The 20,153-nt window shown below is 55.0% G+C and overlaps 7 protein-coding genes across 7 annotated transcripts; 3 read left to right on the plus strand and 4 right to left on the minus strand.

Moving 5' to 3' along the window:
- Positions 1-390: 390 nt before the first annotated feature.
- Positions 391-2,713, plus strand: CORC01_05521 (NOL1/NOP2/sun family protein; the record flags this gene model as incomplete). The annotated part of the gene is made up of 2 exons (XM_022617164.1): positions 391-1,958; positions 2,014-2,713. 2 exons carry the CDS (start codon positions 391-393, stop codon positions 2,711-2,713), a joined length of 2,268 nt encoding a protein of 755 aa, XP_022476389.1.
- Positions 2,714-3,681: 968 nt separating this feature from the next.
- Positions 3,682-6,700, minus strand: CORC01_05522 (cytokinesis regulator; the record flags this gene model as incomplete). The annotated part of the gene is made up of 2 exons (XM_022617165.1): positions 3,682-4,256; positions 4,309-6,700. 2 exons carry the CDS (start codon positions 6,698-6,700, stop codon positions 3,682-3,684), a joined length of 2,967 nt encoding a protein of 988 aa, XP_022476390.1.
- A 2,042-nt stretch (positions 6,701-8,742) lies between these two features.
- CORC01_05523 (uncharacterized protein) lies at positions 8,743-10,003 on the plus strand (the record flags this gene model as incomplete). Its single annotated transcript, XM_022617166.1, has 3 exons — positions 8,743-8,942; positions 9,018-9,213; positions 9,269-10,003. 3 exons carry the CDS (start codon positions 8,743-8,745, stop codon positions 10,001-10,003), a joined length of 1,131 nt encoding a protein of 376 aa, XP_022476391.1.
- Positions 10,004-10,217: 214 nt separating this feature from the next.
- Positions 10,218-11,369, minus strand: CORC01_05524 (aldo/keto reductase; the record flags this gene model as incomplete). The annotated part of the gene is made up of 3 exons (XM_022617167.1): positions 10,218-10,927; positions 10,980-11,100; positions 11,262-11,369. The coding sequence occupies 3 exons, from the start codon at positions 11,367-11,369 to the stop codon at positions 10,218-10,220; spliced, it is 939 nt and encodes a 312-aa protein (XP_022476392.1).
- A 1,179-nt stretch (positions 11,370-12,548) lies between these two features.
- On the plus strand, positions 12,549-14,468 carry CORC01_05525 (uncharacterized protein; the record flags this gene model as incomplete). Its single annotated transcript, XM_022617168.1, has 1 exon — positions 12,549-14,468. The coding sequence occupies one exon, from the start codon at positions 12,549-12,551 to the stop codon at positions 14,466-14,468; it is 1,920 nt and encodes a 639-aa protein (XP_022476393.1).
- A 1,313-nt stretch (positions 14,469-15,781) lies between these two features.
- On the minus strand, positions 15,782-18,313 carry CORC01_05526 (NADH dehydrogenase; the record flags this gene model as incomplete). Its single annotated transcript, XM_022617169.1, has 6 exons — positions 15,782-15,899; positions 15,962-17,866; positions 17,936-17,950; positions 18,005-18,056; positions 18,107-18,130; positions 18,199-18,313. 6 exons carry the CDS (start codon positions 18,311-18,313, stop codon positions 15,782-15,784), a joined length of 2,229 nt encoding a protein of 742 aa, XP_022476394.1.
- A 706-nt stretch (positions 18,314-19,019) lies between these two features.
- On the minus strand, positions 19,020-19,652 carry CORC01_05527 (uncharacterized protein; the record flags this gene model as incomplete). The annotated part of the gene is made up of 1 exon (XM_022617170.1): positions 19,020-19,652. One exon carries the CDS (start codon positions 19,650-19,652, stop codon positions 19,020-19,022), a length of 633 nt encoding a protein of 210 aa, XP_022476395.1.
- Positions 19,653-20,153: the final 501 nt, after the last annotated feature.

Below are 20,153 nucleotides of genomic sequence, written 5' to 3' on the forward strand. Positions count from 1 at the left end.
AATTACTAGATGATCGGCTGGAAATAAGGCGTTGGAAATGACTTCGTCCGGTGTTCTAGTGTCTGCTCGCTTGCTCAGGTAGAGTTGACGCACTGAAGAGGGATGGCGGGGCGGACTGAGCTGGGGTGTGGAGCTCGAACGCTCTTCTGGGCGGCGTGGCTTTATCGGGTGGCGCTAACCCAATCTTATCGATGCTGGTCAGTGCGCGATAGGAAAAAGTTTCGGTGGGGGGACCGCTCTAATCCAAGTGAACTTTTTTTTTTTCCCTTCTGAGCAGTGTAGCGGCGACCGACCTTGACCAGCCGGTACCGTACATATCGAACTTTTATTTCTTCGTACCCTTTTCCCCCGACCCAATACCCAAGTTTCGGCAAGAAGTAGTCAGCCAAAATGGGTGTCGGAAACCGTATGAAGAAGCAGGGTGCGCCCGAACCCTTGTCCGAGGCGCATTTCGCAAGATTGAAGCGCAAGGCCGGTCTGCCAGTCGAACCCGTCGAGGCCCCCGAGGTGAAGAGGAGGAGGAGAGCGGCGCCCAAGGCCAATGCCGCCGCGGCGAAGAAGCAGGATGCGAAGAAGAGCAACGGTGCCAAGGCGCCCGCGGCCAAGGCCGGAAAGCCTGCGCCAAAGGCCAACGGGAGAGGAAAGAAGGCCCAGCCCGTCGAGGACTCGGACGAAGACATGTCGGACGACGACGACGCCGGAGACTTCGAGGGTGCCCCTTCAGACATGAGCGACGACGATGTTGACGAGTTCTCCGATCTGGAGGCCGCGGAGAAGCTGGGAGATGATTTCTTGGGAGAGTCTGAGGACGATTCCGTCTACGACTCGGACGAAGAGCGAGGGGGCGGCAGAAAGCACATGTTCTCGGAAGACGAAGACGACTCGGACGGCGAGGAGATGCTCACAAAGGCCAACATTGAGGGTCTCGCAAGGAGACTCGACCAGAAGATTGCCGAGGACGACGCCGACGCCCAGGCCGAACTCGAGGAGATGGGCATCCAGACCAACATTGACGGCGACAAGCCGCACATCCTCGACGATGACGAGGACGACGAGCTCGCCGCCAAGACGAAGACACTCCTCGCACCCGACCTGCAGCTCCTGAGAACGAGAATCACGGAAAACATTAGAGTGCTCGACGACTTTGCGAAACTGCACGAGGACGGCCGCTCCCGCACCGAGTACGTCTCCCAGCTCATCAAGGACATCTGCGCCTACTACGGCTACTCCGAGTACCTCGCCGAGAAGCTCTTCTCCCTCTTCTCCCCGCGTGAGGCTTTCGCCTTCTTCGAGGCCAACGAGTCCGCCCGCCCCGTCGTCATCCGCACAAACACCCTCCGCACCCACCGCAGAGACCTTGCCCAGGCCCTCATCGGCCGCGGCGTCACCCTCGAGCCCGTCGGCAAGTGGTCCAAGGTCGGCCTCCAGATCTTTGAGAGCAACGTGCCCCTCGGTGCCACGCCCGAGTACTTGGCCGGCTACTACATCCTCCAGGCCGCCTCCTCCTTCCTGCCCGTCATGGCCCTCGAGCCACAGGAGAACGAGCGCGTGCTAGATATGGCCGCCGCCCCCGGCGGTAAGACGACGCACATGGCCGCCATGATGAAGAACACGGGCGTCATCGTCGCCAACGATCCCAGCAAGCAGCGTGCCAAGGGTCTCATCGGTAACATTCATCGCCTCGGCGCCCGCAACGTCGTCGTCTCAAACTATGACGCCAGGGAGTTCCCCAAGCCCATGGGCGGTTTCGACCGCGTTCTCCTCGATGCCCCTTGCTCCGGTACCGGTGTCATCGCAAAGGACGCCAGCGTCAAGACCAACAAGACGGAGAGGGATTTCATTCTGCTGCCGCACATGCAGAAGCAGCTGATCCTCGCCGCCATTGACTCTGTCAACCACCACAGCAAGACGGGCGGTTACATTGTCTACTCTACATGTTCCGTCACAGTCGAGGAGAAGTAAGCACACTCAAACCTCTTCACTATCTTGGCAACCCTGCTAACAAACTCACAGCGAGTCCGTCGTCGCATATGCCCTGTCCCGCCGCCCCAACGTCAAGCTCGTCGACACCAACCTCCCCTTCGGCCGCGAGGGCTTCACCTCCTACATGGGCAAGAAGTTCGACCCGTCTCTCAAGCTCACCCGCCGCTACTACCCGCACACCTACAACGTCGACGGTTTCTTCGTCGCCAAATTCCAAAAAATTGGCCCTACGCCCGCAAAGGCCGACAAGGACCGCTCCGGCGTATCCTCCGTCGGTGAGGTCATAGACAAGACGCCCATCACCACCGATGACGAGTCCAACGCCGGTGGCAAGACCGACGACGACTTTGGCGGCTTCGACGAGGGTGAGGACGAGGAGTACGTCCTTAAGGCCAAGCGTAACGCCATGCGCAGACGCGGTCTCGACCCCAACGCCCTCTCCGCCAAGGCGAAGAAGGCCGCCGCTACTGCCAAGAAGGACTCTTCTGCTTCTGCCTCAGAGGCCGGGATTGAGACTGAGACCGAGCAGGCTGAGAAGGCTGAGAAGCCCGCGGAGAAGACGCCCGAGAAGAAGGACAAGAGCAAGCAAAAGGCCGCCGCTGCCGATAAGGAGAAGAAGGCCGAAAAGAGTACCGCCCAGAAGAAGGTGACATCCACTTCGGCCGCGCCGGAAAAGAGCCCCAAGAGCAAGAGCCCCAAGCAAAAGAAGGAGAAGAAGGCCGCGAAATAAAGGAGAGACATGAGGAATTGAATGAAGTCAAAAGAAAAGGAAGGAAATAGGGTTTGGGGGGATCTTCTCAGTGTATCTTGTGTAGTAGACAAAGAAGCATCTTGTCAGGGTCGAGGTCGAAACGAACCCTCTCTGTTGTCGTTGTTGTTGCATTATAATTACCTATTACTACTAAGGGAGTCGGAGCTCAAAAAGGTTTTCGGAAATTAAAAAAAAGTATCCAACAATCAAGAGGCCGTTGTCATGGTCATCGTTGTCGCCGTCATCTGCTGTGATCGTCGTTGCTGTAACCAATTGAGAAAGAAGCCTTTCACATCCATATCAAGAAAATATTATCCAGCCAGCTGGTTTCGAAGAGAATTGAGAAAAGAAGATCGGGTTATTGCTAATCCAATACGCCGAAGCCAAAAAAGTGTCTAAGCAGAGCTTTTCATGAAGGCGACTCACTCTCGTCATCAGAAGGTAGATGACAGACGCCAACCAATCCTCTACCGCCTCAGCAGACAAAGGAAAACTCGCCCTCAATCTCCTCACCCGAAAAATCATCATAAAAGATAAAATCAGTGTACAATAAAGCAGATGTCAAAGCAACCCTTTCCTCCACAGGGATCATGACCCTTTCTTATCCAGTTTGGGTCTTGATGGTATCGAGCCCCTAGTCCCTAATCATTTCTGTGGTCATAAAGTCGGCGTGCCATTTCCTCAGCCAGACCTCTTTTCGTCGTAAAAGCCGTATGTCATGAATCCTATTCAAGACTTTTTGTAGGAGTATGTTGTACACAAAGAAGACTCCAGAAAGTCGTTACTGGAATCGTCGTAAATGTTGTTCGTCGTAATCCTTCTCCCAAACGCATTCGTCGTAGCCCGCCCTGTCGTTCGCCATAACGCCAGGGGTATTAAAATAGTTATGTATGAAGAAAAAAGCAAAAAAATGCCACCCAAGCAGTACACTGTTTGTATGATGAGGTCTACTGGGCAGCCCTCTGGTGAAGCAGGATGTCGCGAATCGCCCATCTGGCAGCTTCGCGGTCTCGGTCTCCACCACTCAGCCATTTCTGGCATTTCTTTCTCCATCTGTCTTCTTCCTCACGCTGCCTCCGGACGAATTCAGGACCGACATCGAATTCTTCGCCGACGAGCCACTCGTCCTTAACGTCGCTGACGCGGCCGGGCTCTTTGGCGTCGCCTTGGTTGTCGTCGAGATCCGGAATGTCCTTGAAAACGTCCTCGTCATCGTCCAGAGCATTGAAACCGTCCATAGGGTCGGCTATCTCAGACTTGGGGTTTGTCTGTGGACCGAGCTTGAGCCAGCACATGTTCTGTGGGTCAAAGACCATGCCGCCCACAACCTGCACGCCCTTTGTGTGGCTTATGTTCGTGATCAAAGCCGGCCGCGGTGTTGAAGAAGCTTCTTTATCTCGTACCACATGGGGCGGCATTGATGTTGGCGACGGGGACGAGGCGGGTGGGTCGAACGCGTTCAAGACATTTTCGTTGCCTTCCCAACGGTAGGTGTCGGGGTTGTAGAACATGCCCTGAAGATCTGCAGGGTTGTCAGTATATCAGTGTGCAATTCTATGGCTTAGTGCACTTACGTTGCGGAGTCTTGTCCTTGTTCATGTTGGAAATTAGATGAGGTTTCAATTGGGGAAGGTTCCTCTTCTTTTTCGACCGCACCGTTGCCTGTGGTAGTCCGGGGTTGAAATTGTTCCTGGACGACAATTGGGAGACGCGCGACGAGGTGAGAGGCACCAGTGGGCCTGATGGAGCTCGTTGAGCAAGCGAGGTCTCCCGAGCAATTCGGCTAGCCTGGGTATCGCGGGCGAAATGGGGCGTGTAATCACCCTTCGCAGGGGAGCAAAGTGCCGGGGAGGGCGTGGTGGTTCGATCAGGAAGCACATTCTGGTAAAGCTTGTTGCGGAGCGGTGCCTTGACAGGTTGTCGAACAAATTTCGCCTCTGAATGCGCTGAAGTGGGCAAGTCGTCAAATCCATCCAACTCATGCCCGTCACCAAAGTTCCGGGTTCGGTTTGGCTTGGTGAGCGTACGGAACGACAAACCGTCGCGAGTGATTTGATCCGAATGGCGATTTACTCTTTTCGGACTCGGCGACCGCATCGTCGACCGAGAAAATGCCCTTGAGGTCGGCCGTAAGTCTAGGGCGTTCTCGGAATCGTGGCGTCGGAAACTTCGAGAAGTTTTTGCAGTCACGTGCTGCGACTGGGATTGTGAGGCCCCAGCAGGGAGGAAGGGGCGTCGTTGCTGGGCAGCAAAGCTTTCCACAGCGGGTCGAGATCTCTCAGTAGGAGTCTTGGGCCGCATTGAGGAAGGCGGACGGTTGCCATCCGTCCTAGATGGTGGCCGTTCAAATCGGGATATGGTCTTTGCTGGTGAGTGAGAACTGCTCATTGCAGGCAGAGATCGCTTAAATCTCAGCAACTGCGTGCTCGTGGTCGTCGGCTCATTTCGCAGCGACGTGGTTGAGGTCCTAGCACCAAGCTCTCGCCTGCGTGGCGTCGAGGGAAGCAAAGAACTGGATGGAGAAGGTGTCGTAGGCGTTGGCATGCTATGAATGCTCGTGACAGAGGACTGTGATGAGTGGCCCATACGAGATTGAGATCTCCGCGTACGAGCAAAGATAGGACCGCCACTCTCGGACACAGGCTCTAATGCAGATTGAGTTCGTTCGTGACGTTCATGACTAGGGCGAGGCAGTCGTGACGGAGTAGCCTTGTTGGTAAAGGTCAATGAGATTGCAGTCTTGGGCCTCTGGGGGCTGGGCGGGCGGTTCGCGTTGACGCGAATATTGCGGTGGAGAGTAAGCTTCCCCGAGTTGAAGACCTCACCGTCACCCACGTCAAGACCATCGAACATGTCTTCAGGCTCTGGCTCGTTGCGCGGCTGAGGAGTCTTGAGATTTGGCGGCTCTTCTTCCACAGGACGTACGGGAGAGCGACTGAGCTTCCTGCGGCTCAATCTCTCTCCAAAATTCACCGGACCGCTGGGGAGTATGAGGCCATCAAACGTCTCATCTTCGCTCTCCGCGGTGAATGAACTCGACACACTGGGGCTCATGGCGGAGACTGACGAGCTCCTATTCGAACGAGCATCTCTTCGAGTGCCTCCAAAGCGAGTACCGAGGCTCCCCTCGCCCCAATCCAGATCATCTGCCTGATTCGAAGGCGTCTTGGGGATGTCCTTTCTAGTGGAAAGCCTCAGCTTGCCGTCGGAGGGCAGTTCAAAGTCGTTCTCGAAATCATCGTCCAAAGGCTTGTCAATCTTCTGAGGGGTCGGTGGGGTAATAAGTGAAATGGGCTTAGGCGGACGAGTCTTTGATACTTTGATGGTTTCTGATCCATCACCAAAGAAGTCGTCGTCATCGTCGTTGTCACGGAACCTCTCCAAGTTGAGAGTTCCTGATAGTGTGCTCGTCCTTGATTCCGTCGACTCTCTCCGGTCCAGCAATGAAACCGCCGGGGGAGTCTTCATAGCTTTGGTCGGACTGGTCTGATTCGAGCCGCTGACTTGTCGAAGAGCGTCGGGGAATCTGGAGCCGTCCTGAGGTTTGATGCGAAGGCCCTGTGCCGAGTCTGGCAGCACCAGATCATCCTCCCAGTCGTCCTGCATGATCTTCTTGATCTTTCGTCCACCTAGTCGTTTGATAGTGCCGCCCATTAGAGCGGAAGAGGGTACATTTTTGGGTATCGGAATGCCGGCCTGTGTGGCAGCGGCGATAGCGTCGAGGGTCGACTTCTCGTCGTCGCCCGGAACATGCACGTGTGTCTCTTCGTCCAGAATAGATTCGAGGTCGGAACGGAGGGAAACATGTGAAGACGCAGAGTCGCGTCGTGTGGGAGGAAGGGTGGTAGCGGTAGAGGCGGTGCGGAATGTCAGATCGTCGGTTTCGATCTGGAAGTCGTCATCGTCCCAGTCTTCGATGTCGGGTTCCGCTGCCGGCTGGCGTGGCTTGAGGCGTAAAGGTTCCATGTTTTCGGTAGGTTTCTTTGTTCGGGCGAGCGCAGGATTGAATTGGCTCCGAGAGGGCCGTGGTCGTATCGCAAAAGACTTCCCGAGAGCGCTTTTCTGCTTGTCAATGTTGCAAGATCATATCGTCAACAATAACAGCAGCCCCGGCCCGGCATAACCTGGGAGGCAGTGATGGTGGTCGCAAGCGATGTTTTTTTGTGGTATTTCGGCGTCGCGGGGGGCGCAAAAGGATATCTCGTGGTGTGGTAGGGCGTAGAAATAGCGGCGTGGTTTGTTTTGAGTCGAGTAAAGTATCGTCGTTTCCGGGAATGTGCGTAGAGTACGAAGTAGTGTCTGTCGGCTACTGGTAGGATGAATTGCAAGAGATGCAAACAGGTGCAAAGCAAGTGGAGGCCGTCCAAAGAGAGTTCGTCGTAAGGGGTGATGTGATGCGCAACAGGAACAGGGTTCAGAGATGTCGAGCGTGACGTTTGTCGAGGGTTCTGGAGGAGAATGAGATCAGGGCAGTCGTGAGTGTCGGGGGGGGAGGATTGGATTTGCCCTTCTTGTTGGATGAGGTGTAGCAAAAATGGCTGGGAAGCTGGGGTTGATGGATCGGGCCTGGCAAACAAAGCGAGGTGGTAGGTCGGCTAGATGGTGGGCTGGGTCCAGTATGAGTGGTACGTGGTGCAGCACAGCGCAAGTAGTGGGTGGTGTGGTGGACAGCTGGGTGGCTGGTATTGCGCGCAGGTGTGGGTAAACCCGCTGAGCTACGTATCCCGTGAGGTGGTCCGCAGGCACGGGGTGACAGAGTTGGGGTTATCAGGGACAGCCCTTGTGTTATACTCTATACGTTTCTCCCGTTTCCCCTTTTCGCCTCGATTTCTGGTTTTTTCTTCTTTTTCTTAACCTTGATTAACACCCACTATCGTCTCTCTTAGTCTTTCTGAGCACTGGGACAACAGAAGGGAGTAAATATGGCCGGCAGGGAAGGGACGGAAAGACAGAGACGATCTGGACGAGCTTGGGTCCGGTCCTTTTTCTGCGGGACAGGCAGAGTCAGGTTTGGGGTGGACAACAGACGGGGAAAGAACAGGTGGGAGGGTGCAGACCGGGTCCAGGGCTCTCCAGTGAATCATGAATTTTCCCAGGATGTGCCACGTGATTTAGCGGGGACATCAGATGGTGCATCAATTGGACGACGAGCACCTGCATGCGGGGACGGTTGCACTTGCACGATTCTGACGCGTTGGAGGCGCGACAACCCTTTCCACACTCGTCTTTCAGTCAAGTCCAGCCAACGGCGACTGCAGCAGCGAGAGGCTGGCAGCTCAGGGAGAAAACGGAGGCACCAGGCTACCTATTACTAGTGCTGGCTTCTACCTTATGTCGATTTCCACCAAGGGCAAGAAAGAAGTTATCGAAAGCCTAAGATTTGCCAGGGCGAAGGAATATTGGACGCTGCCCTTTCTTCCGGTCCATCCCAGGCAATAAGGTCCAAACACAAGGCCGTCATCTCCGTAGCTTCCTGTTTATTTGTTGACAGCACCAACCTCATGCACCAAAACAATTGCTGACTACTTTCCCGCTCTCCGTGCCCTCCCACGACTCCTTCCCGTCCCGACCGTCTCAAAACCAAGGCTGCCTGAGGTGTGGCTCAGTCCCCTTTTGCTGCCTATCTGAGCGCCATAGTTGCCTAGCTCTCGACCCCAGGCCCTCACGGTTAAGATGAAGCTGCCCGTGGCTTCTCGCTGTGCCACCATCACTACACTCTGTATTTAATCAACAAACTACCAACTTCGGACATCCAGTCTCAGTCTCACTCTCCCGGACTGCTCTGTCTCAACCCCCATCCAACCAGGAATCCCCCTCGAGCCAAAGTGGTTGCAAGATAGATTCCAGCTCTTGAAGCAAATAATTACGCACTTACTGACAATTTCCAACGACTGGCCGAAGACTCTCAGACCCTACACCGGTTTGCAACTGCCACTTACATCGAACCTTCAGCTCATCCCGTGGCACGCAAGGGGGGCAATCGATTTTTACATCGAGTTCACTAAGTCATGGCATCCGGCCACGTTCTCCGGTTTCCCCGGTCAGACAGTGAGGGCGCTTTTGTCATCGTCCAGGCCACGCCTATTAAGTCAAAGGCGCTGGATGTCAAGTTGGTGGGAACTGATGGCGTGGAGCCATATGCCATTTCTCGTGAGTCGAACGCTCGTCATCCCGCCTTCCTGGCCGACGATCACCGCGGCCCGGGCGAGTGGGTCTTGGTCGACGCTGTTTCATGCGCCGAACTCATCCACCACATGTACGGAAATTGAAGAGCTAATGGTAGGGTTGCGCTGGTAGTGCGTCACGATAAAGTCGCATCTCTTCGTGTCAAGAACAGTCCAGTGTCTGAGGAAGAATGGGTCGCTATCCTTACTGCGGTTTTGCAACAAGAACCGGCCGGGGACATTGAGGCAATTGCATCGGTGGAAAACGAGTCAGTTCTCACCCTGACTATTCGAAAAAAGGGGAATGAGTTCACAGTAAGTGTCCCAGCCTTTGCCTTCGGGGTGGCCGGGCTGACGGCTGGTGTTCTAGCAACGGCTCGGCGCCATCGAGTTGAGCCACAGCCCACGCGAGCTCATTGAGCTATTCGACTGGTGTGCCCTCTCGGCCCAGACAGCCAATGAGGCCAAGAAAGCTCTAGCTTCCACAACCGCGAAAGCAAACAAGCTCGAAGACTCTGTGCGGGAGCTCAAAGCTCAAATCGACGAGCTAGTCGCGGCCAAGGAGGCTGATGAGTCGGAACTCCTCGAGAAGTTCCGCGACCTGCTCAACGAGAAGAAATTGAAGATCCGACAGCAGCAGAAACTACTCGCGTCTGCATCCGTCGAGCCGGAGAAGCTAGCGCAGGTACAGAGTTCCCAGGCCGCGGCAAAAGGCCATGTGGCCGCCAAGTCGAGGCCGGGCAAGAGGAAGACCGCTCCCGCGCCTGTTGGTGATGCTGATTCGTCAGAAGAAAGCGAGGACAAAATGGATGTTGATGAGGCTAAGGAACAGGCTGCGGACGAGTCGGATCAGCAGCGCGACACAACTGAGGATGATGACGAGACCGCTAGTGAAAATGAAGATGAAGAATCGGCAGCGCCAACACACAGTCAGCAGACACGGTCTCGAGTATCCCCGCCGCCGAAGCCAAAGGCTGCAGCAGCGCCCGCGAAGAAGGAGGCGCCTCCTGCGAAGAGAGAACTGCCTTTTGCAAGAAAGAAAGCAGCCCCCAAAGCACCCCCACCGCCCGCTGGCAGCGAGACCGAATCTGACGATGAGCTGTGAGGCGATGGAAACAGAAGTAAATAAAGCACGATGCTTTCACACCAAATCCTTCCACGTTTATTCCGCGCGGTTGTGCCTTGCAAGTGTGAAATTGAGATCACTGAGAGAGATCACCGTTGGAACTTTTTTCACAATTACTAATTATCACTAACACCACCAGATGTCTCCTCTCTTGGTTACGACGAGTGGTGCAGAAACCCGAATATTGCCAAACTCATCGGGTATCATCAGCGTCGAACTTGTTCTTCCAGAACCCACGAACATGCTTGGTTTTACCAGCCTCGGCAATCTCACTCACCTCCCGAGGGGTAAGCTTGATGGCCGGGATGTGATTAAGGTAACTCGCCAGTCTTTCCTCTTTAGAAGAGGTGGTGATGACAATCAGACCTTGATCAATGCACCATCGGAGTCCGACAACAGAGTCGCTCACGCCGTACTTCTTAGACAGGTTGGCCCAGATAGTTCTGACGGGGGAGTCGACGTCCGAGGTGATGGGGGTCAAGGGAGCGTAGGCGGAAACGGCAATCTTGTTCTTGCGGTGGAAGTCCAGCAGGTCGCCGTGCTGCAGATGAGGGTGAAACTCGATCTGGTTGATGGCGGGAGGGACCTTGGCCGTCTTCAAGATGGCTTCGATTTGCGGCTGAAGGAAGTTGGAGAGCCCAATGCTCTTCGCTCGGCCGCTGGCCTGGATAGCCTCCAAATCAGCCCACTTTTGCTGGAGCTCCTCGTCGGAGTCGGCGAAGAAGGGCGCGTGGATGAGATAGAGATCAACGTATTCGAGATCGAGCTTCTTCAATGTGGTTGCGAAAGCTTCTTCGGTATCCTGCTTCTTGGTCCCGCTGATTTTGGCGGTGACGTAGAGCTTCTCCCTTGGCACGCCGCCCTTCTTGATGGCTGCGCCAAGCTCTTCCTCATTGCCATATACTAGAGGTTCGTTAGATTGGTAGTCTGTAGATTGATAATTACTTGCAAGTACCTTCGGCGCCATCCAGATGACGGTATCCGGCCTTGATCGCCATGACGGTGTTGTCAACGATCCTCTCATCAAAGCTGGCGCCGCCAGACTTGTAGTTGGCAGTACCCAAGCCATATGCGAGCTGTCGATACGTTAGCATGAGATGGCCATTTAAGTAGGCTGACCGTGATGGAGTGGCTTTTCATTTCGCTGAAATGCCTTTAGACCTAGCGCTGACATGCATTGCCGAGCGGCAGATCTTCCCGTAGGAACGGCAATCCTCTACTTGAAGTTAAGACTCACCATTGGGATCATGTTGCCATCGTTAAGCGTAAGCCATGGGATGTATTCCACCTGCTTGGGTGGAGTTCCCGAAGCATCGGGCGTGAAGGTGGACAGAATCGAGTTCATGTTGCGCTTTGGAAGAAGTTGAGAAGATGGGAGCGGCAATCTAGGACGGGTACGCAGCGTTGAGCAGAGTCTTGATGATTGTCTCGTCAATAACATACGGCGGTGTATGAAGATATGATAAGATAGCTTCGAGCAACGGGTATTAATGAACCGGGGACAGGGGGTTGTATTTCTAATCCGAAGGACTTCTGCTAGTCTCTTCAGGCGGGAGGAGCTGTGAGGGGTGAGGGTGATTGAGGGTTGTGTTATCAGCACGATGGGACGAGACGAGACACTAGGTACGAAAGGCACGGTGCTTTTGCTCTCCCATCGAATTTGTTTCGATGACATGCAATAGACTGCAGGATAAACATGCTTCCCCCGCCTGCATCGGCCAACAAGAGCCGAGACGTCCAATTGACATCACTGAAAGTCGTACCTATGCTGGGGAGCTCTTTCTTGGTGTCCCGTCACAAACAGCAAGGAGGCGTTTTCGAATTGCTGCGGTGGGCTGGAAATGGAACTCTTTCTCCTCCCCCCACTTGCCCCAATTGGAGCTGCTGCCAGGGCATGCTGGATTCCCGGGACCGCGGCGGGGGTTTGGGGGGCTGCGCTCTCGCAGTGACGCCAACGGTGACGACAGTGTGGGAGCTGTTGCGTGATGACCCGGGGGCAGCAGACAGCTTCGGCCGGGACTCGGACCGCGAACGTAAGGTGCCTTACCTATTCAAAGGGCTTGGGGCCCTCGGATCTAGGGGCGGGGATCGAAGGAGTTCTAATTAAAATTTTGTTCGAATCACTAAGTATCTGGATGATTAATTGTCTCCGGGGTCGGGGGACGTTGCCATCGGTGACCGTCGATGTGGGCGCCGAGGTTCTTTCTATCCAGGTGCGCATCCTCGGTTTAGTCAGCGTAAATTTTTGGGGGGATTTTCATTGAAGCTCCGAGAGTCCCCTCATCGCCGACTAAGTGGTGACTTACACACACTACGGATCATCATTACCGAATGACCCCTCCAAAAAAGAATTCCCTAGCTGCTTCCAACGTACTCTTGCCTGTGATACCCCGATCTCTTCGTTCGAATAGTTTTGTTTTGTACTATTGCATCTCACGCTTGACTGAACCTCGAATCCGCGTATATGCTCTCGAGACTGCTCTCCCGCCGAGCCGTCCCAAGAGCTTTCACAATCCCCGCCATCATGGCCGCCCAACTCTCCAATGGCGCCAATTCGACAACCGCGAAGCCAACATCTTACCATGGCCTCCCGATAGGAGAGCTGCCAAAGACATGGACCTACACCTCCTCCCTCCCGCCCGACTCCATCTTCCCGACCCCGGCCGACTCCCACAAGACCCCGCGCGACCAGATCGCCCCGCGCGGCGTCCGCAATGCAGCCTTCACCTGGGTCCGCCCCGAGACCGTCGAGAACCCGGAGCTCCTCGCCGTGAGCCCGGCCGCGATGCGCGACATTGGGATAGAGCAAGGCGACGAAGAGACGGAGGACTTCAAGCAGACCGTCGCGGGGAACAGGTTACAGGGCTGGGACGAGGAGAAGCTCGAAGGGGGGTACCCCTGGGCGCAGTGCTACGGCGGCTTCCAGTTTGGGCAATGGGCAGGCCAGCTGGGTGACGGGCGCGCGATCTCTCTCTTTGAGACGACGAACCCCGAGACCAAGACTCGGTACGAGCTGCAGCTCAAGGGCGCCGGTATCACTCCCTACTCGCGGTTCGCAGACGGGAAGGCGGTGCTGAGGTCGAGTATCCGCGAGTTCGTGGTCTCCGAGGCGCTCCATGCGCTCGGGATCCCCAGCACCCGCGCGCTCTCTCTGACACTCCTGCCCAACGTCAAGGTCAGGAGAGAGACGGTAGAGCCGGGCGCCATCGTGCTGCGCTTCGCACAATCCTGGATCCGTCTGGGCAACTTTGACCTCCCCCGCGCAAGAGGCGACCGCGCCATGCTCCGCAAGCTGGCGACCTACGTCGCCGAAGACGTCTTTGGCGGCTGGGAGAAGCTCCCCGCCCGCCTCGAGAACCCCGAAAAGCCCGCCGAGTCTTCTCTCGAACAGCCTGCGCGCGGCGTCCCATCGACGGAAATCCAGGGGCCGGACGACGCGGCCGAGAACCGCTTCACCCGGCTCTTCCGTGAGGTCGCCCGCCGCAACGCCCTCATCGTCGCCAAGTGGCAGGCCTACGGCTTCATGAACGGCGTGCTGAACACCGACAACACCTCCATCATGGGCCTGAGCATCGACTTTGGTCCCTTCGCGTTCATGGACAACTTTGACCCGGCGTACACACCGAACCACGACGATCATCTCCTGCGGTACAGCTACCGCAACCAGCCGACCATCATCTGGTGGAACCTCGTCCGCTTCGGTGAGGCGCTGGGCGAGCTCATCGGTGCAGGAGCCGGCGTGGACGAGGATACCTTCGTCAACGACGGCGTCGAGGAGAGCCAATCCGAGGATCTCGTCGGCCGGGCCGAGAAGCTCATCATGCAGGTCGGCGAGGAGTACAAGGCGCTCTTCATGGCTGAGTACAAGCGTCTCATGACGCAGCGGTTGGGCCTCAAGAACTTCAAGGAAAGCGACTTTGACGAGCTGTTCAGCGGTCTGCTGGATACCATGGAGACCCACGAGCTGGACTTTAACCACTTCTTCCGCCGCCTCAGCTCCGTCAAGTTGTCGGACGTCGCGGACGAAGACACCCGCCGTGAGACGGCCGCGCGCTTCTTCCACAGTGAGGGCGTGACGGCTGGCGAGGAGTCCAAGGGTCGCGCTGACGTCGGCAGCTGGCTGGATAAGTGGCGCGCCCGCGTTGTTGAAGACTGGGGCGAGGATGGCCAGGATGCCGAGCGAGAGAAGGCCATGAAGGCTGTCAACCCTAACTTTGTGCCGCGTGGCTGGGTGCTTGACGAGCTTATTAAGAGGGTTGAGAAGGATGGTGAGAGGGATGTTTTAAGAAGGGTTATGCAGATGGCGCTGCACCCCTTTGAGGAGAGCTGGGATGGTAAGGAGATTGACGGTCAGGAGTATAAGGGTGATAAGGCGGAGGAGGAACGTTGGGTTGGCGATGTGCCCAAGTTGAAGAGGGCTATCCAATGCAGCTGTAGCTCATAGGCAGTGAGGCCGTGTGTCCGAAAAAAAGAGTCATTGTATATTAAGGGCAAGTCGTCATAATACCGCCCACTGGCTTCTCGGTTTTCCGAAGTGCTGTTGAGTATCGGTAAAATCCATATTCTCGCGAGAATGTGTCGGCCATAAAGCGGGAGAGAACAGGGAGGCCATGAACCCCGATTCCAGCGTGGAGGCTCTGAAGTGTCATGGAGTCATATCTCTCGCGAGGAGCTCACTACTTGAGCCATGATTTTCGTAGACTATCAAAATAGGAACAGCCTGCTGGCAAGCCTTTGTGAAAAGAGAAGAGCTTCAAGTCGTCCACAATACCTCTCTCCCTCGTTGATTTGCCAAAACATGGGTATGTCGTCTATGTTCCTCATTTCAAGCCGCTGTCCGACGGGCATTTCTGATTACACAAGCTATGTTTTCCCTACGCAAAAGCATGAATTAAAAAAATGCTATCGGCAGTTTTATCAGATGATCATAATGGCTAGAGTATCTGATCTCGAATGTGGAAGCTGACGCTGGATCATTGACTTGATTATCCACCTTCCCGGCGGCTTCCGTACTCATCGTCCAGCTGTGGTGTGTTCGGATCGCGTTGGTTACTCGTCTCAAACTTCGTCTGGGTGTTTATGGCAGGAACAAAACAGAACAATGCATTATCCTTCGGCGCCCACGAAAAGTCCCGTGCTGTGAAATTATATTACCCGCGTGTGTCGAGGCTGATATCTGTTGTCGACAGCAGGCCGTCAGATGAGGCAGTGACAGGGTCTTGCATCACCAGGAAGAATGCAATGTGTTCCAGCTTCTACTCGGCATACATTCCAGATGAGGTCTTGAGTAGCATGCCGATTGTATTCATTCAGAGCGCGTTCCTTTCGTGTCAAAGGTCAGAGGGACGTCTTCTAGAGGCTGTCCACTTCTTAGTAATATCTTCGGCGTCCCATTGGTCTCTGATGTAGATTAGGAGCTTCGCCACTCTGATGACTCTATGGTGGATGCCTAGTTCTGAAGCTCGCAGCCTTGATAGCCGCTCTGGGGCTACCAACATACGAAGTGAAATGAGATTGATGCTTTACATCCGTAATCTCAGCTTCCCAGCCTCAAAATAGACTCAGGGACGGGCGGGAGCTACTTCAAAAAAGCATCACGAGACACAAGACATGAAGGTATTTACTTTCTTCCAACTACCCGCCACTCTCTAGCCGCGCGTGCTATTATTTACAAGCAATGCATCCATCCCAAACAAAGGAACTCTCTTTTCTTCTTCATCAACCTCCCTCTACGGTCGTAGTCGTACAGTCTGTCCCTCATGCCCCGTACGCAATCTGGCCCATTGGCCTGTCCTCCTCCATGCCTGGTGCCATGAAGTTGGTCTTGGGGCTGCCACTGGCCTTGGCCGCAGAGCAGCGGGCCATTGTCGGTGAACTGAATATGCGTTAGAGCCTCCTACCAAAATAACTGAGAGCGGCTTCGCATGAGTAACATACCTTCTTGAGATGACGTCTGTGAAATAGAAGTTTTCGATAACCTTCTTCAAAGGTGTTCCGCTGGCCTTGGAGCCCTTGTTCTGGTCAACCAGTTGAACCTTGCTCAGTTGCTGCAGAGCGACGGGCTCAACCACATCGTAGGCCGCCAGGGCCGGGCTGATCTCGGCCATTCTGTCGCGTAGCTGAGCAACGTCATTGTAAGGCAGAGGAGCACCGAGGAACTCGCTGATGGCGCGGGCGATCTTCCAGTCGGTACGAGAAGCACCGGGCAGGGAGGTGGCGGCACGGGTCATCTGGACACGGCCTTCAGTGTTGATGTAGGTACCGGCCTTCTCAGTGTAGGCAGCACCGGGAAGAACAACGTCGGCGATCTGGGCACCGCGGTCACCGTGGTGACCCTGGTAGACGACAAAGGCATTCTTGGGAATGTCCTTCTCCGAGATTTCGTCGGCACCAAGGAGCCAGACGAACTTGGGAGCGGTCTCGGCAACCTCAGTGGAGGGGGTGACGAAGCCGACCTCAAAGGCACCGGCGCGTGAAGCGGCTCTCTGGAGAACGTTGTATCCGTTCCACTCAGGTGTAATGAAGTTGGCGGCGTTCTTGTCAACGAAAGCACCAATGGTCTCGTAGAAGGCCTTGGCGTCAACGTGGTCAGTAACACCAGAACCAACAACGATCATAGGGCGCTTGGCAGCCTGCAGCTTCTTGCCGAAAGGTCCCGCCAGAGCCTTCTTCAGGGCAGCGTGGTCAAGACCAAGGTGCTCAAACTCAAAGGTTGAATCCCATGTTTCGCCAACGACGCCGATCTCGAGGTCAGAGCGAAGCCATTGCTTGCGGATACGGGCGTTGAGGACAGCGGCCTCGTGACGGGGGTTGCTGCCGACGATGAGGATGGCATCGGCCTCCTCGATACCGTAGATCCTAGAGTTGAACAAGTAGTTGGAGCGAACGTCGACGCCGTGGGCAACGGGCTTGCTTCCGTTGGGCATGTCGAGGGCCAAGTTCTCGGAGCCGAGCTTGTTGGCCAGGTCCTTCATGGCAACCAAAGACTCGACTTCGGTCAACTCACCAGCGATAACCTTGAACTCATTGCCCTTGGGCTGGATGTGGTGGTAGGCGTTGGCGACCTCCATGAGGGCCTGCTCCCAGTCGGCGGGCTCGAACTTGCCCTCACGGCGGATCAAAGGCATGGTCAATCTCTGAGTCTTCAATCCGTCACACGCGAAACGGGTCTTGTCGTTAATCCACTCTTCGTTGACGTCGTCGTTGAGTCTGGGAAGGATACGCATCACCTCGAGGCCACGAGAGTCGACGCGGATGTTGGATCCCAAGCCGTCGAGGACATCGATGGATTCGGAGTGCTTCAGCTCCCAAGGTCTCGCGCGGAAAGCGTAAGGCTTTGAGGTGAGGGCACCAACGGGGCACAGGTCGATAACGTTGCCGGAAAGTTCGGAGTCGAGGTTCTTCTCAAGGTAGGTACCGATCTGGATGTCGTTGCCACGGCCGAAAGAGCCCATCTCGGGGGCACCGGCAATATCGTTGGAGAAACGGACACATCTTGTGCAGTGGATACATCTGTTCATGGAAGTCTTGATGAGAGGGCCGATGTTCTTGTCTTCAACGGCACGCTTGCCGCCAATCTCGTGGAAGCGGCCACGGTCGCCCCCGTATCGCATCGACTGATCCTGGAGATCACACTCACCACCCTGGTCGCAGATAGGGCAGTCCAGAGGATGATTGGCGAGGAGGAACTCCATGATACCCTCGCGGGCCTTGTGTGTGAGAGGAGAGTTTGTCTTGACGACCATACCAGGCTGTACGGGCCATGCGCAGGAGGCTATGGGCTTCGGTGCACGCTCGACTTCGACCAAGCACATACGGCAGTTACCGGCAATCGCGAGCTTTCTGTTGTATTTGTCAGTCGGAGGTCATCCTTCGTAGCGGTCATCGATTCGATCGAAAAGGGCTTCCTACTCATGATAGCAATATCTGTTAAGGAGTTAGCTAATGAAATATAGCTTGTTCATTGACGGCTGTACAAACCTGGGAATTGTGACGCCTGCCTTTTCGCAAGCTTGAATCAGGGCGGAGCCGGCTAGAAGATCGTGAGTAGGAATCCTCGGACATGGCGACATTGCGGCTCACCTTCGATCGACACCTTCTTTCCGTCTGTAGATCTTGTCAGCAACATCCATAGAATCCAATTGAAACCCTCGCAAGGGCGGGTTCGTCCGTACCAATGGTCAGTTCGACTTCGGCATTCCTGCGAGCTGTTGTAGCAAAAGTTCGCGAGGCATTGGCGGCTTGCTTGCCAGTCCGCCAAGCCGAACGTGCTAGAGAATGCCGCAGCATCGTGTCGCCTTGACGGATTGAGACTCTGACGAAACGGGGGAGGGCGTTTGGGGGGAGGCAGATTGGTATTCAATCGTTGACGTCGGGAGTGAACTGCTCTTCTGTCCCGGACCATGGGGATTTGGTGGCGCTAGTGCGTAAATCGCGATTAATTTACATTAACCATGATTGGTCGACCATCCGGGAGCTCACTGTCGCCTGAGGCACCAAGAATCTCCGCTGAGCACCATTTAGTCTGCGGAAATTTTTGTCGCATAGCGCCTCTTCTCTTTTTCTTCTTCACTTTAAATTGTAATGGACACTTATCGTAGGTGAGCTTGAGCTTCGCAAGATGCTTGATCGAGCCTTCCTCTATCTAGTGTACCTAGATGAAGCATTTTGACGCCGTTTATGGAAGCATGGGAGAAATCTTCAATGACCGCTGCCTCTTACCGCCGGTCGTTACATATCATGATGAGGACAAGACATCAGAAGAAGTAGATACTGAGTGTGATTTACTAATATCTCTTGACATCCATGGTCACTGCTTACACACACGGAACTCTATGCGGGTCCTTGGCCATTATTCGAAGCCCCTCCCCAGTGGCGCTGAGGATATTGATCGGTCATCCTCGACCTGTCTTTGATCTAGCATCTGCTGTCCAGACTTCAATCGTATTCTTCTGACATTGGCATCGATAGCGATTCAGGTCACCCGTCGTCGCTTCTAGCTTCGCGCAGGCTCATCATCCTGACTAGTGCTGGCAGGTAATGCCTCTTGTGCAGCTTGTCGCTCCAACATCTTCCGATAGGGCTCTTTGATCTCTTCGGCGTGGCCAGCATATCCTGTCAGTTGACCCACGGCCTGGCCAGCATTATAGAGTGACCATTGAAGCGCTGCTTGTCTCGGAGGCAGGACTTGCGGAAGATCGGGAGCCTTGTATGTGGACAAGTGCCGGTCGCTATAATCGACGCCGGGGGGTACCGGAGCGTGGACGGATTCCATGATGAGCGCTTCCTCGCCCTGCATAAGGCCCGCGGGCGTCTCGATGAAACCCTTTTGCGCTTCCTCTTGCTTTGCAACCTGCGAAATGCGCTGGTGCTCCCGCTCGTATATGAAGAGGATGTTCTGCTCAACGGCGGCCGTGTGTTTCTCGAGTTTCTCTTGGCTGAGCTTGATGCGGTCAATCGCGTTCCGTGGAGGGTCGAAGGGATCGAATAGACTCTCTTCAAGAGGAACAAACATTGCCATGACCGGTACTGCTTGGGGGATCGTGGAGCTATCTTTCTCTTCGAGATGATCGCCGGCGGTTCCTGCCTTCCCAGGCTTCGTCGACTGATCACCTGCTCCCTCTTGCATCTTGCCGACAAATCCTCTGCGTCTTAAAAATTTCCAAATGCGCGGCCGGGCCTAGGCCACATTCGCAGTGTGAGTTTTTTGTGTCGTGTACTGGTTGTCGTGGTGGATAATATGATGAGGTTGGTGGAATACGAACGGTTGAGGTTGAGATCTGAGCGTCTTGAGGATGGAGAACTTGGGAGGTAAAGGTAGGCTGACGCTCCACGCTTGTGATCGTGTTTCCAAGGTGGCCCCGGACTTATACCCCGGCCACAATATCTCAGTGATCGATATGAGCTTTGTTGGGCACACAGGAGCTGAATCAAGTGAAGTCACAAAGGCTGTGTTCGAGTTGCTTGCTTCTCACTTCTCACTTTTCAATTGAACGCTGAATCTCCTCAAATCCGCCTTGGGCACCAGTTCAATGCAGATACGGAAGTGCAGCGGAGGTATGAGAGTAGCAGTGCAGCGTTAAATTTTTGAATTTACAACTGTTTTCGTGAGATATCGCATTTATATGAT

This window comes from Colletotrichum orchidophilum, assembly GCF_001831195.1.
Source record: "Colletotrichum orchidophilum strain IMI 309357 chromosome Unknown Scaffold_38.1, whole genome shotgun sequence".
Taxonomy (NCBI): domain Eukaryota; kingdom Fungi; phylum Ascomycota; class Sordariomycetes; order Glomerellales; family Glomerellaceae; genus Colletotrichum; species Colletotrichum orchidophilum.